Source organism: Rhopalosiphum maidis, chromosome 3 (genome assembly GCF_003676215.2).
Source record: "Rhopalosiphum maidis isolate BTI-1 chromosome 3, ASM367621v3, whole genome shotgun sequence".
NCBI lineage: Eukaryota > Metazoa > Arthropoda > Insecta > Hemiptera > Aphididae > Rhopalosiphum > Rhopalosiphum maidis.
In genome coordinates this window covers 2,329,447-2,346,849 of record NC_040879.1, presented here as the reverse complement: position 1 = coordinate 2,346,849, position 17,403 = coordinate 2,329,447, and the positions used below count along the sequence as shown (strand labels likewise).

At 24.7% G+C, this 17,403-nt stretch overlaps 1 protein-coding gene across 1 annotated transcript in view; it reads left to right on the top strand.

Moving 5' to 3' along the window:
* The window catches only part of LOC113560239 (sex peptide receptor), a 223,998-nt gene extending 212,153 nt beyond the window's left edge, over positions 1 to 11,845 (top strand). The window contains exons 6-7 of the mRNA XM_026966000.1: positions 2,218 to 2,374; positions 10,663 to 11,845. Coding sequence (XP_026821801.1) covers positions 2,218 to 2,374; positions 10,663 to 10,932 — 427 coding nt within the window. The 3' untranslated portion in view covers positions 10,933 to 11,845. The remainder of the gene's footprint in view (positions 1 to 2,217; positions 2,375 to 10,662) is intronic.
* Positions 11,846 to 17,403: the final 5,558 nt, after the last annotated feature.

Genomic DNA, 17,403 nt, shown 5'->3' with positions numbered 1-17,403 from the left:
TGTAACAATTTTATTCATTAATAAAATATTTATTATACTAACCATTACCATCATCACATGCTTGAACTTTTATTGTAATACGTATATTTACGTATGTTTATTATTTATTAGTCTATGATATATATATATATATATATATATATATATATATATATATATATATCTACATTTTTTTTTCCAAAATAACTTCAAATAAAATAAAATAGAAGGTAGTTATTTAAAATAAATTTTTACCAATAGATTATTCACAATATTTATACATTAAATATATATAATATTTGTATAATATATTTAATATTTATATATATTTAGTTATAGATTTTTTTCTTATGTAAAGCACTTTTATTTCAACCTCCTCCTATCAAAAAAATATTCAAACTGAAAATCATTCTTCCGTAAATGTACGCTCAAATACGCCAAAAATAATAATAAGTAATCGTTGTGTTGAGAGTCTGTTTTTTGTATTTTTATTGAATTAAGATCATCAACAGTTGCAAAAGTATTATAAATTATTCACTATAACATGAATAAAAAGACTGTCAGTGAAATATGATTGATTTTGACATGGTTTAAAGTTTATGTAGAAAAGAAGTTAAGTCAATAAAGATTTTTTTAAAAGCCATATTCATTTTGTTGAAAAGTATTAAAAACAATTTTAATACGTATGAGAACTTACTAACTTTAGAACGAGAATCAATTAAGTACCTACTTAACTAAGTACAACCGACGTCTGACACAAATAACTCTACGTAAAAATCACGTAAATATTTACGTTGAAATAAAGTCCGATAATGATAAATCGAATTTCATATCGTAATTCATTTTTTTAGAAACTAGTGACTACCAACAAAAAATGTTCATAGTGAAGAGTAAAAATTAAACAAAATAGATCTAATAGATTTGTTATATTATCAATTTAAAATGATTATGATTAATAATTATTAAAACAATACGTTTTACCATATTTTATTTTTTTTTTATCTTTGGATATTGTGACATACAATACATAAAATCTTCTTGAAGAATAAATAAAAATAAATAAGGCTTAAGTATATTTTTACTGAAAATATTATAATATAAAATTAAACGCCAAGATAAAAGAAGTTAACTCGTATAATTACAATCATCTTGACCTTGAGGTCATAAAATATACAGTTAAAAATACAGTTAAAATACAGTTAAAAATATTCATTAAAATATTTGAAAAATATTGACTTTAAAAAAACATATCTTTAAAACTATTACTTGTCTTTGTTTCATTAAAAATGTTGATAATTCGTGATTTTTCATTATTATTTGAAAAAACTTATTGAAAAAATCAAAGAATTATCTTTATGTTGTCAAGTCCAATTTGTAATTTTTGAACACAGTACATGAAACAATACTTTTTTTTATCCAAAAATAATTTTACAGAAAAAAATAATTATGATAAATTAAATAAAAACATTGTTAATCAATAACGAATTTCTCACATTTCTTTTTAAATTGACATTTATAGTTATCATTATTTAATATAACTGTAATGTTGTATCATATTACTGTCAATATAAATAGTATTTTTGAGTTATGGATATTATTTTTCATTTGTCAATATAAACTACAGATAGTATGTTATACAGGAAATATAAATCAGAAATACTACGTAAACATTATACCAACTGAATTATAAGCCTTACTCAAAATTTTGTTTTTAATACGATTATGATAATATGTTTCTAATTTAATGTAATAACACACATCTAAAAAACCAAATCACCATACTCAGTAGAATACAACGTCGTATAATCAATTTTTATATTTTAAAACAATAATTATTAATTTTATAATTTAACACTCGTCAAAAATAAACATCGCTTGTATTGCTTTAAATGTTATCTTGGTTTCTATAAATACATAGTTTTTCGTTATTTTTTGTATTTTGAATTTTTGAATAATAATTTATTAATTTAAAATTAATTCGTTTTTTATAGAAATTTACACATTAATATAGTTATACGTAGTACAGTTAATTTACCTTATCGTATACGAAAATTCCAGAACACTGTTTTCATATTTTTATAAAACTTGTTATATGTATTTGTGAAAAATAACCATCTTTTATAGTATTTTAATTTTAAAACATTCCAAAGTAAAATGATTTATTTTATCCGATACGATGAGGTACATCTCCTGTAATAATCTATTACGCAATAATACTGTTTATCATTACTGTTTCAGAGCTATGAGAGATGCACAATTAAAAAGAGACAAATTATTCAAAGAGAACAGGAAGAACGAATGCAAACGTCTTAGAGATTCTAATTGCACAACATTGATGCTCATTGTCGTTGTGACGGTTTTCTTAATGACTGAAATTCCATTGGCTGTAGTGACGGTAAGTAAATTTACATAATGACTTTTAAGGTTCAAACATTTTTAATTATTTGTCTGACACATTTTATTGAAAGTTGATGGTAATGTATTAAAATAATAATTTCAACATTTTAAAAAAAAAAAGAAAAAAAGTTTTACTGCTTTGATTTCACGCTTGAAATGTAAAAATGTATGATAGTTGGATTATATCGTCATATACATATATTTTCCTTCAAACATTTTATTAATAAATGTAGGTTTAGTGGTTCGTAAAAGAAATAATTTCGTTAGAATAAAATAAATTATAATGACAGCATTTAATATAAGATGACGTATCGAAATAATTGAATACAAATATAATTTTAATTTTAAATATAACTGATTTAAACTGTACGAGAAATTAAAAAAAAAAAAATGTCATTTATCTGAATATAATATTCTTTAAAACTGTATCTTTTTTTACGATTCATCGATCAAAGAGATTTATTTGATTTTATAGTGATTTTACTTTGACATCTAACATTGGTTTTATTTTTACCATTATAACTGGTTAAACTCTAGTTACACGATCATAAAAATGTTTGATATATTCAGTGTTCAAAAAAATAGCAATCAAGATTCAAGGCTAATGCTTTCCAAAATTTATCGCATTCAGGTTTTGAATAAAATAGTAACGAATAGGGTTGACTACTATTTGAATTAATAATTGTAATATTCCTGTGTCAATAAAATGCCAAACATTGTATTATATTTAAACACATTAATCTTATAAAAACCACTAAGCTAACCTCAATTCATTCAGAAGCTATAAAACTTAATCCTTTTGGCTTTTATCATCATATTTGCAGTACAAGTATGTATTAAGACCACAGTTATAATCATTTAAAAATAAAAATGAATAAATTAAATTTATTTATAATCGTGTTCTAGTTTTACCACAACTCATTCTAATATCATCAGTTTAGATTAATTAATATTTGTGAGTTTCATTTTTTTATTCTGAGCTGAACGACGAATGTATTGTTTTACATCGATGTGTGTATGTGCGTTTTATATCAGTAAAAATGCAACCATACGTGTTCAACTTTAATGATTGTTTCTGATAACGAATACGATACTTTGGAAAAAAATCACAGTAGATACATTTCAAAATAATTGAAAAACAAACAAACAAATACGGGAATATTTATACTCAAAACTAGATTTTTACTGTTTTTATAAGCGTTTAAAATTCGATTTTTACAAAGCCGTAAAAATATTTTACAAATAAATTTGTATTTAAAAATTGATCAAATTTTTGATTTTAAAATGAATCTTAAAAAAAAAGATACTAACAACGTTTCTCCTGTTAAGTCATAAGTGTTCATCGCAATCAGCAATACAATGAATAATTTATTTATGACCTCCGGAGTTCAAAATTTGACAAAATTGGATATTTAAATGAGAAATAAATATTTTCCATTTATCGAATGAATCTATTTTGTCATAAATATTAATCATATAAAGACTTGTACATTTTTACCATTACCTACGAATAATTACTATTTTTTATAGACATATATTTCCAAAATATTTAAACTAATAATATTAAGTTATTTATATCACGAACTTACATATGTACACCATGTTATAATAGTAAGTCGATATTCACTTGAGTCAACAATCAAATATGATAAAATATTGTAATATAATATTATTATAATATAGAATATATTTTTTTTTGAAAAAAAATAGTTCAACCGATCGAACTAGTAATAGAATATAGACAATTAAATCACAAATGGTGGTAGACATAAATCATAAAATATAAAATATACTTGGAAATAGAAGCTGACACGTCATCTCCATTTACAATCGTTATCCGTATGCAATAATACGAGTATATCATTGAATTCAAATTTAACACATCCATTATAGTTACCTACTCAATAACGAGGTTCACTCGAAACCCCCTTTACAACAGAGTGGTTTTTTTTTTTTTATTTATTTTGCCACACACACGTTTATACAATAAATTTTGAACTTCATATCGGTTCTAAATGTATAACAGTAATATAACACTGCCTTGGGTCACGATGAACGAAACGATACGAACGCCCGGCAGTGTATCATTTGTATTTGCTCCGATTATTTAGCTGCAACCAACGTGTATTTATTTTTTTTATTTCCTCAAAATATTCCTATCTAAAATATGTTAGTTAAAATTTGTATATCCAAAATGATAGACCGTTATAACATTATATCTATCAAAACTATTGCGGAAAGTTTACAAAAAAAGTATTTTGATTGAGAAAAATATGTTTAAACATTTAAATAAATCGGTAGGTAATGAGATACTATAAAAATATAAGTTATACATTATAATATGTATTTATATCATATCTACGGCTAAGATTTCTATTAATTAGTATATTTTTTTCTGGTCTAAATCTAAATATAAATATATTTGTTAGTCATGTCCGCACGATTTAGTTTAAATATTATCTAATGAAACAATTTTTTTCTCACATATTTTAATCAAAATGCATATAATTGTATAATTGGGGTTTTTTAGAATTTATTTAAAGAAATAAGCATAAAATAGTATTTATCGAATTTAATAATAATATAATTTATAGTCGGTTATACAAAGAAAATTTAAGGTTTTACATGACACGTATTTGGCGTTTACCTATTTATGAAACTGTATGTATGGAATCTTAGTAATATTAATTTTAATATAAATGACTTCTTTTGAAGAATATTCAAAGTTCAAAAAAAACTTAATTGGACAGACAAATTGTTGAATAATTTTCTAATGAAGTTACCATAGCTGATAAAACAAAAATACTTTATTATAATATTATCTGTGATCAATTTTTTAAATAAAAACTATTTAATAATTTACAACTTAGAATATTTTTTATTTGCATATTTTTGAATATTTTTAAAAATAAAATGTATATTTTACTATTTTTCATTGTATATACAATAACCCTAGTTTTAATTATTTTATCCATTGATACGTAGTTACTAAATAACTACTAATATAATACATATGCTAAATTTTTATTTTATTTTTATATGCTACGCATAACGAAATTAATTATGCAAACATTTATATTAATGGTATTAACGGGAAATTTTTACTTTTGTACAGAAAACACAATTAAAATTTTCACTATTATTTTCCATTTACAAGTAATAAAAATTGTAATATAAAAATGTATTGATCTTTCTTTTCATTGGCTCGTTGGTAATATAAAACCTATCTACCTACATATATTCATTTTTGGAAATTACAAATTTAGTTTAATCATCACTGAAATACATAAATAATCCATTAGTTGAATAGGTTACCTTAATGATTACAAAATTTTACATAAAAAACTATATTAATTTTGACATATTTTCATGTATTTTATTCTATATATTAACTTAATAATATTACTATCTAAGTATCATTGGTCAATCGTTTTTTTATTAACCGATTGATATTCAAAATTATTTTTTATCTTGGAAAAAACAAATGAGTTCTTAAAAATTAAATCAAAATAAATAAATCAGCGATTATATAATTTAATAACTAATTAGGTACTTTATTATCCACAACGAAGTAATATATTATAGACAATTGATTTTTTTTTTTATTCAAATAAAATTGAAGAATATGATTTAATATACTTAAAAAATACTTATTTCGCCTTAAAAGAATTATCCTTACTCACTTAAATTACTTTGTTTCGCTGATTTTAACTAAACACAGATACTAAAAAAAGAACTTACCACAATTAAATTATTTTATTGTAATGTATAAGAGGAATACGACCTATAAAATATAAAAGCATCGAAAAAATTTGGTTTTACGTTTTTTTGACGATTTTATTATTTATATAAACTACTATCATATAATATGTTATCGTTTATATCAGATTTTTAATCTAAACATGTCAATCCATACGACACAATTCGATTATCTTAAAGGCTTAAAAAACAATATAGTTTATTAATTTTAAAAATAAATTTTATATTATTTACATTCAAAAGATAATTTAATAATTACAAAATCTCATATTTATGTACTAATGCATCATATCGTCCTTGATACAAGAAAATAGACAGTGTATCAACTATAAATATCAATTTACTATTTTATAATGATATGGGTATCAAGTATCAAATAGGTATCAAATATCTATGTAAATACCTACTGCCTTCGCTTTTACGCAATATATTTTTATTTCACTTTGGATAACCATCAATGATTAGTTCATTCATAAAGTATAGGTACCATAGTCAATTTATTCAGTTCAATCTGGTTTCAATGACTTACAATACGTCACTTTATTTCATAACTCGATGATTCGATACAATGTCCCCACGCCTCTAGAACAGTCGTTCATTTATCACAATGGTGATAACGATTTATTAAAAAAAAAGATTATAAAGTCCCTGCTATGAATTTTACGTACATTATAATTTATAAGCTAACCATTTTAGTAGCAAATTTAAATCACATCATCGTAAGAAAATAAGTAATATGGATGTTTAATATAATAACGATAACACATATTATATTGTAGTCGTCAAGATTTAAATTTTAAAAACAATTCATTGTGTAACAATAACCCTATAAACGTATTAATAGACCAAAATTGTTAGTTTTTCATTTGTTATTTATTTTTAAAGGTATAATCAAATGTGTTTAAACATATTTTGTAATTTTTATAATCAATAAACCAACCCAAAACAAGTTTTAGGTATCTGCAGGTATTTTACCAAAGCAAATTGGCTATAAAATAAATATTTGTATGATACTTAATAAAGATACGTGTAATAAAAAATAATACTACCCTTATATAATATTATTGTATCACTTTAAATTAATATTGTTCTCCTACCCAGCTGGGTATGTTCTCTTAGAAATTATGTACTTGGGCACATTTGAGACGTCCCAATACAATAATACAATCAATAAAAGTATAGAAAGGGGAAAAAGTCACACACTGTAGTAAATATCTATATATCAGGCTAAAATTATTATCAACTTTTAGAAAATATCTAACTTAATATTTCTACAGACAAAAATTTTAAACTTTTAAAATAGTTAGTGTTTTTATTTAATAATATTCCATGCATGTAAAAACTTATTTTTTTAATGATCTTAATCTTTTGTCAATACAATTTCATACTAAACTCTAGTTAAAAGACCGATATTTTTATTACATTATTCGTAAATTATAAATGTATAGAAGATAGAGCACATGAATTCAATTTATATATTATTAGCTGCAAACTGAATAACGTTAGTTCAATTAATACATTTTATTAAAATATATTTAAATCTTTACTGATTATATTTATTTTATTTTTATATTGTTATTTTAATATTTTTAAACGTTTTATTTACTTGAATTTAAAGAATTTAAAGAACAAAATGTATGTAACGACTACATAGGTACAAATATACTTTTTTGATTTTATTTGTTTCTTTAAAATGTATTTTCATTTGTATCTATATAGAATATTGGATATTTTTTATCTTTACGTTATATACGTACTAGATTAGGTATTGCTGTAGACCACGCTTTATGTATGATATTTTTATTGATAAATACTCGTGTCATGTATTAAATAAGAACAAAAATTATAGAACGGAAATCAAGGTGGAATAGTCAAAATAAATATTGAAGACTTCCTAAACAATTGATTATCAAGTATAATATATCTACAATGTATAATTATATGCGGTGTATTTGAGATTTTTATGAGATTACATATTGCTTGGGTTTAAATTGAAAATTACTAGGGGAATAAGATTGTTTATTCGAGATAAGTAACTATTACAATTCAATAAATATAAATTAGACTGTATTATCAGTAAACAATTAAGCTTACTGAAGTTACTAGAAAAAAATATTATACTATCATTTAACTTTTACTGTAAACATTTCCCGTCATAATCATTATGTAAATCAAATTGTTGTTCAATCTATAAAAATGTATTGAGTGAAAATAAAATAAAGCTAAACATATTACAATGTTTCAAAGCATTTTTCGTTTTTGTAATCGAATACTTTCCGGTTTGTTATTAGCACTATTGAAAAAATTACCTTCTTCCGGTAAACGTCATTTATAAATTTATAATATTGAATGTTTATATATGCATATCCTATCTTTCTAAAAACATAATAATATCAAAAATGTTAAGTTCAGTTTATTATATTAAAACTTTTTAAATTTAACCCAAGAGTCTTTTCAAAAGAATTTATTCAAACTAGAAAATAGTTTCTGAACTAAAAATTATAATAATAATAACAACCGGATGTGATGAAAATCGAGCGTGTTTGGCATTTCGTTTTACTCGTCTCGGAAGTCGGCGTGATACATTTTTAGTGGTTGTCATATGTGTAATAAATAATATAAAACTATATACTTAAAATCAATAAAACAATGATGCAATTCTCTATAGGTAATACTTAACATTTATCATCGAATCCATAAACTTAAGAGTTAATAACGGTACAATTACACTTGCAACCATACTATTCTCAATACCTTAAACAAAATAAAACAATGAACAATGGTAAATAGTATGCCTTATAAATTTGCTAAATACAATTTTTAAAAAAGTCTTGTTACTCTAATTTTATTATTTCAATACAAATTTACATTAATTTTCCATTCTTAATAATTCTAGTCTACCTACTACTTGCAAGTATCAACACGTGTCTGATAAGTACTTTTTACCAAGGTAAATCAATATTCCATCCTTTGATTTTTTACGAACCGTACTTTTTAAAGTTACATACTTACTGGGAACTTGATCACGGTTCTTATTTTTATTTATTAATATCACTTTTTATTTGATAGAATATATACAACAAAGTTTTATTCCGGTACCTACTGATAACAGTGATTGGTGCTTGTGAGGATTTTTTTATTATTAAAATAATATGTTAATTATGTAAGACCACTTGTTTCTTACAATATATTATAACCGACCAAAATCCTATAAATTCAAAAATAGTCTATGTATAATATGTGTTCTAAATATGGCGTTTAACTAAAACCACAATCTAACTAATTTTGCACCGGTAGAGTCGGTATAATAAATTGTATAAGTTCGTGCGATCAGATGTAACAAGTCTTGATAATAATATTATTTGCCGCAGGGGCGTATACAAGGGGGGCGTGGGGGTCAGATCCCCCCCATTGGATTTTTATTATTTTTTTTGTTTTTGCTTACATTATGCAGTATGCACTAAAATGCAATATTTTATGATATTATAATCTATCGTGCTGTTGAATTATGAAAATGTTCTCAATACTAAATACCATTATAATTTTATTTGTAGCAAAGTAATATTTATTTAGTCAAAATGTTCAATAACGACTATGTTTATACTTTATTATAACATATCTTATTATTTATAAAGACAATACTTTATATACAATAATATGTATGTATGCTCGACTAAAAGGGCTATGCTTCCACTGTGGGCCTGTATTTAAAATGCTATCAGATATTATCGTTGTTATTACATTATGAGAAATAGCTAATGAGATCATTATCGCTATGGGTTTAGTTCACCGCGTATACGTAGTACACTAGTACATAGTACGTACTACGTACCTACCATTTATTTATCTGAAATCTAAAAAAAGACACTCACGGGATTGTTGAAAATGTGTGAAAATGTATTTATTACAGGAACGGCTAAATATTTAATTACAGCGGAACTTTTAGACTAACAAACAAAAAAAAAAAAAAAAATAGAAAACTAGATTTGTTAATTTAATTATTATTTATTTTATTTATACATTTAATGATTTAATGATGTAGCATTTTATAATACAGAAATGTTGACTTCATGGAGTATTGGAGTGAATAATCTACCATATTGTGTTTAATGTGAATTTTGAATTAATTCAAATTATATTCATTCAAATTTCATTGTTCATCATTTGTTCTTATATTTTACACTATTAAAGTAAAAAGTTTTGGGAGGGCGGGGGATTTTTCAATTTCCTCCTCCCATTTAAATTTTTTTTTCGATACCCCCCCACCCTTTTAGAAATTATGTCTACCCCACTGATTTGCCGTGTACAATAAATCATAGCGTTTTCACGGGCGGTGAAAAGTGAAAATGGGTTTTCGCGATCTGTCAAAATCTCCAGTACGTGTACCTGTACCGCCGTTAAAATCAATATTAAAATAACATTATACGTATAATATATGCGGCGATACCGTACGTAATATTATACGCAGTACTTTACAATATATAATACGATATTATCGTTTGATTTTGTGTTCTCCGTATATTATAGGTGCTGCACATAATATCGAGCAGCATCAAAGAAATACTCGACTATTCGGTGGCCAACCTATTGGTGTTGTTCACCAATTTCTTCATAATCGTCAGCTACCCGATCAACTTCGCTATCTATTGCGGCATGTCCAGGCAGTTCCGGGAAACGTTCAAAGAGCTGTTCATCAGAGGCTCGGTGCAGATAAACCGTAAACACGGGGCCGGCGGCAGCTCCCGTTACTCGTTGGTCAACGGACCCAGGACGTGTACCAACGAATCGCTTTTGTAAATTCATTGCGAACGCATATTATTATAATAATATAATCTGATGTTATCGTGTGCGCACGCGCACAAGCCAATTTAAAAACCACTCGTCGGACAATTATTATATTAATACCCTAATCGTATACATAATAACGATAACCGGTCAAAATATAGGTATCCATACAAAAAAAAAAACCCCCAAAAAAACCAAATACCCACTTACAGTCGTTGTACACATAATATTAATATATTATACACAATAATATTACCTATTATACCATTAGTGCGGAATGAATTTGGGAGGGCATATAAGAGAAGGTAATTCCTGCAGCATTACAGCACAGTTCGTACCTACTACACAGTATACGACATATATAGTAATGAAAGTTTTCGAAATCAAATGGTTGATACGCACAAACCTTATAATCAGAATTTTTGAACGTACAAAAAAGTTCCATTTCCAACAGTATACGTAGAAATGAAATGTCGATATCGCTCAGGCGCAGATCCGAGGGGGCGAAGGGGTCATGCCCCCCTCCCCCCGTAGACTCTGCCACACAGGTAAAGTCTAATATGTCTGTTTTTGGCAGTCGATAAAATACGATACGTACATAGTATTGCTCCCCCTCCCCCGTAAATATAATCTAGATCCGCACCTGATATCGCTTGAACTACCAGTGCACCATACGATGTGCGTGCAATATTATTTTGATCTTTTTAATTGTGTATTAATTCATTTGGTCCAAGAGTTTTGTCCTAAACTCAGTTAATCGCTTCGAAAACTGCACCTATAAAAATACGTTTTAATAATAAATTAATTTTAAATTTGAATCAATTCATTGATTCTTTAAACGAGTACTTATGTAATCAATTTATTTTTCAAGCTACCGATAATGCAATGATTACGTTTATTTTGTTTTTTTTTCGTTTTATTACAATAGCAGTGTGTTAAATGTAATTTTATAATATCACAATATTAAGTAAATTAAAAATAATCAAACACCGTAAAAAATCGTTGATTATTATTTTTTTCTAGTAAGATAAATTGCTGTACAGACCCTTTTCATATAAAATGTTTTTTTTTTTTTTAATTATCTTTATGGGATATTAACAATTGGCACAATGTAAGTTATTTGTCATTCGATTTTGTATTATTTTTTTTTTATTTTTGTTGTTGTTCGAAGCGAGAACAGATGAAGGGATTATTACGTGCAATTAATTTTCCTTAAAGCAATCAATTTATGTCAAACAACATTATTTATTTATTATTACTTCTTTTTTTTTTTTTTTTTTTTTGTTAGTACATATAGATTTCTAGGTATATTACGTAGGTACCTATCTCACAATATGTTTATTGAAAAACATTTTTTAACCGTTTTAAATCAAATACAATCGTTTGATTTTATAATGTTAAAGTTAATCAAAAACTACAAAATATATTGTACAAATTCAATTCAAATTTTCTTTAATATATGCTATTTATTTCAAAAAAATGTTCAGCAATCAAAGAATTAATACCATTTTGATCTTTCAGCAACACGATCAAACAATAAATTATTAATAAAATTCCTAAGAGAGCGTAATATTTGATTTAAAAAAAAATCAAAGATTTTTATTTATTAGGTGAAAAGGATTAATCAGTGGCGTCATTTGTGGGATGCAAAGGTGTGCAAATGCATCCCATGAACAAAATTATTGTTATTTATTTTGTTTTATACTATAATTTTTATAAAATGATCTACATTTACACAAAAAATGTGTTGAAAAAAATTCATGAAATGACTCGACCATGCGATTGACTGGTATTACTTTAGATTTTCAATATTGGTTTTGCATCCTATGAAAAAATGTGAAATGACGCCCCTGGGATTAATGTAAAAATGGGAATGGTAAATACTTTATATTATAATGGCTATGGTCATAGTATTATCAAATATCTAACTCAATCATTGCACAAATTACTATGCACAAATGTGTTATCATTTTTTATAGTTATAATTTCCACATATCTGTGGACAAATTGTACTTATTGTTGACTTGAAAAAAATCGTATTTCTTATAATGGTGTTTAGGATAATAAGGATAATAATATTATATTCATCTTTGATTCGACCTATTATTGTGCAGTTTAACATTATCTTAAAAAATAATCAATCCTGGTTTTATAGAATATTTTGATTAAGTACCTATACAATTTTTCAATTACTTCTGATTTAATTATTTGTGATTTGTATATATAAATGTACCGTTTAATCAAAAAAATTCACTGATCAATAAATACGACAAACTATCTTATAACTAATGTTATTGGGTACTTATTGTACTTAGACCATCTACAATTTTTAACCATAACAAAAATAATAAAAATAAAATAATATAACTATATACAAGCTTAATAACAAACATTATACTAATTATACTAAAATATACATAAGTATTTGTTCCTAAATACTATAAATGCCTACTCAAATACTGGTATTTTTTCAGGTCATGTATAAAGGAATATTTTTTATCTCATAAACAATAACAGTGTAAAAAATATAACGTATTAGATTACTTCTCAATTAGCTCATTCAATTGTGAGACCAAAAGGGTATAAATTACAATATATTTGCATACTCAATCAATGAAATATTGAAATATTTAATTACATTATAGTAAAATACTCATTTTAAACATAATAACATTAATTACATATAGAAATGTGTAGAAATATTTATTTAAAAATAATATCAATGATATAAAATCGAAAACTAAACTAACAAACAATAAATTAATCATTATATATATATAAATAATATAGCTTTGTTGTTTCAAACTAAATATAATACTTATTTTACTTGTAAAATATAATTTGCATTAGATTAATCGATATTAACTTTATATTCATGTTTTTTAAAATTATAAATTATCTATAGACACGTAAACACGTTAAATAATTGTATACTTAACAAACATTTTGAAATGATAAAATGAGGTTTAAATAGTAAATATATATCTAAATATTTTAATGTTATTCACATTAAAACAAATATGTACTTTCGATCATTTTTATTTAATACAATACAAATAAATGTAAATAACAAATGGAATGTTTTAAAAATTAACTAAATTAAAATAAGTTTTGAAAAAAAAATGTATGTGAATCTCTACTCCTATGTAATTTAAGCTAGTTGAATTATGTTATATTTTTTAAAAATTTTCTTCTAAACTTAAAATCATATTTTTTTATTATTATTTTAGCTTTTATCGAAGTTGTATTTGTCTGAAAAATGTTAGAACCAAAGAACTGTCTTTATTACAGTATATAAGAACATATCTTCAACTTTTTGTAATACAACATAAAAAATATTTTATTTTAACTTAGACCATTTCTTGATCATAAATTCATTTCTAAAAGATTTTTTAAGCTAAACAATTTTAATTCGAATTTCATCGCTGTAAGTTAAACACACATTTTTAGAAGTAAAAAATCAATTTTAGTATAAAAAAAAACATACTTACATACTACATTTAACTTTACGTCCATACTATAAATACTTTTTTTTTAATGTAAAATATGATATGTATGTTTGAATAATTGTGTAAAATAAATGTACATAACAAATATCAATCATATATTAATTGATTTTCTATAAATGAATGGGTATTATATTTAAAACGTTTTTAGTCGTTTGAAATGGTAACTAACAACTTTTTTAACGAAATGGGCTTAAACAAATATGTACACTTATACACGTATTAAATATAAAAACATTATATTTAGTAACAAAATATATTCTATCATAAAAATTTCGAGTTGAGGAAATATCTAAACAAGTTCAATATTTAAGTATACCTAGTATTACAAGGGCATATTTGAGAAGGGCGAAGGGGGCATTCGCCCCCCCCCCATTACTCGTATTTTTTTTTCTATATAATACATTAATTATTAATTTATTTAAAAAATTGTCCGTTCGATAAAGATCGTAAATCGTAATAATATCATACTTAACACAATAAGAATTTTACTAAATACGCCCTTGTAGTACTATGATAATTTTAACTACTTATAATAGTAAAAAGTATTTGATATTATTATATTACCATAATAAGTATATTGATATTATAAACACTATTTTTAAATATTTAATTGTTATATTTATTATTTATAGTTCATTATTAAATATATTATTTGTCATAATTATATAACATGATATGTAGTTTAGTTGCCAGTTGATACCAATAAAATATAATATAATATTGTATTGTCTATATTATTACATTTAAAATTACATTGCATGGTTAATATACAAAAGTTGTTACATTACAATAAATGTACATTTCCAAAATAAATATACCAATTTAAATAAATATACGATCCATAATTTTAATGAAAATGATTACACATAATATATTAGATATAAAATGTTATAAATAAAGACGTACCTATTAAAAATAACATTGTTTATATAGAATGTTTCACTTATACTTCACATTTAAATTTTTATTGTTGGTAGGTAGGTATCTATATTTATTTTTTTTATAATTGAAACATCTCATTGGATATACTACAACAAAATTACGTGACTTTACTTAAATTTTGAAATTTTGGACATTTAATTGTGTAGGTTGACCGTTGTGCACAATGTAATACAAACAATAGATTTGTCTAACCGTGTGATTCTATACAACAGCTTAATAATATTATGTCCGACCAGACTTATATTATAGTGGTTTAATATAAATTTAAGACACCTATCACATATTATACAATATATATTCTCTATATTAAATACCACATTTTTTTATGCACATGAATTATTCTACATAACAAAATTACGGGTTGTAATAATTATTCAGTGGTGCAAAAAGTGGGATCAGAGAATTTACATAACACGCAAGACATGTATAATGACATTTCCTCTGGACAACTGAACGGGAGAGGTATATTTTTTGTTCAAATAATTTCAAATTTACTCAAACTACATGACAGTTTTGTAAGTCTACTTTTGAAGTACGCAATATAACAACTTTTAGAGACAGGGGTTGGTGAGAATTTTTCCGGGCCCCAGAGGCTGATCGATTCCAGGCCATTTTACTTACACTTAATTGACTAAGTATTCAAGTTTGATGATAATATCTATGTTTATAACAAAAACATAGTTAGTATTTGGTTTAGAATATTATTTTTATTTATTGAAAAAAAAATTAATAGAATGTATTACGAATAATTTAACAACCCTTAAAATAAAAATTAAATTCAGTTAGAAGTTTCTCGTTCTAACTTTTTCCACAGAAACTTCATTGATGACATTGTTCAAATTGGTTGAATTGACTAATTCTTGTGCCACCACTAACACTCTTAAGCTTGATAGTCTGTCTTGACACATGGTTTAATGTTAAATAGTATCGAGTATTTTTAGTACTAAGAAAGATCGTTCTGCACTTACTGCTATAAAAAATATTACTATAGTAAATATCTGAATATCCAATCCAAAGGTTAGGTTAGGAAATAAATTTCACAGATTTAAAGTTTTGATAGCATTCAAATAATCTCAAGGTGAGAGTATCTTTGCCAAAATTGGCTGAATATATCAATTTTGAACTTTAAAGTTAGTGTGTAAAACATGTCCTAAATTGTTGTGTATCGTTTTATCAGCGCAATAGCTTTTCTTGAATCTGGTCTATTGTCATTTCTTTACTCGACAATAGCACAAAAAATCTTTCACAAAGATAAAATGCTAATTCAAACTTAACGATCAATCATATAATCCCAATCTTACATCCTATCAACACTATCTAAAATAATATTGAAAACTTAGCGTTTTAAAATAGTTTATTTATCATCATCTACATTTGGAGACTAGAACTAAAAATATTATATAATTTTTGGAGAGTTCCAAAAAAAAGTAACTGCTACTGGACAGCTCCTTGCATACAGTTAAGGAGTGATAAGTACAAGCTCAGTAAATAGCCTTACCATTGACTTCAAGTATAATTGCTTGAATTCCTTTCATATTACTATATTTGTCATACCATTGTTCTTTATAATCTTCTAATGATATTTTTAACTCTCTCAATTCACCCAAAATGAGGTCTGCTGTAGCTTTTTCACTTTAAAAGTCTACAAAGCATAGTAATCATTTTTCCAATTATTATGGTTGATTTTCTACTTATTCTGTCGAATAAACATATCTTAATAATACAATACAGTACAGTCTGCTCTATATGAGCAGAATCAGGTGTAGTGTTAACGGTTACACAGTAGCACTTTGCTTTTTCTCTTTCTTTCTAAAATTATTTTGTCACTTCAGGAGCACACAGGCTAATGAATTAATTTTTAATATCATGGGGAGATCACACACATGCAATTTTTTCTTCTTCGTCTTGAAAATGGAAAATTGTATTTAAATGTTTATTCAAAACTGATAATTTATTATCAAGCAGTTCTAAGATACTTAAGAAATTCCCATTAGATGATTCACTGATATTTTTGCAATCCCTACAAAAAGCT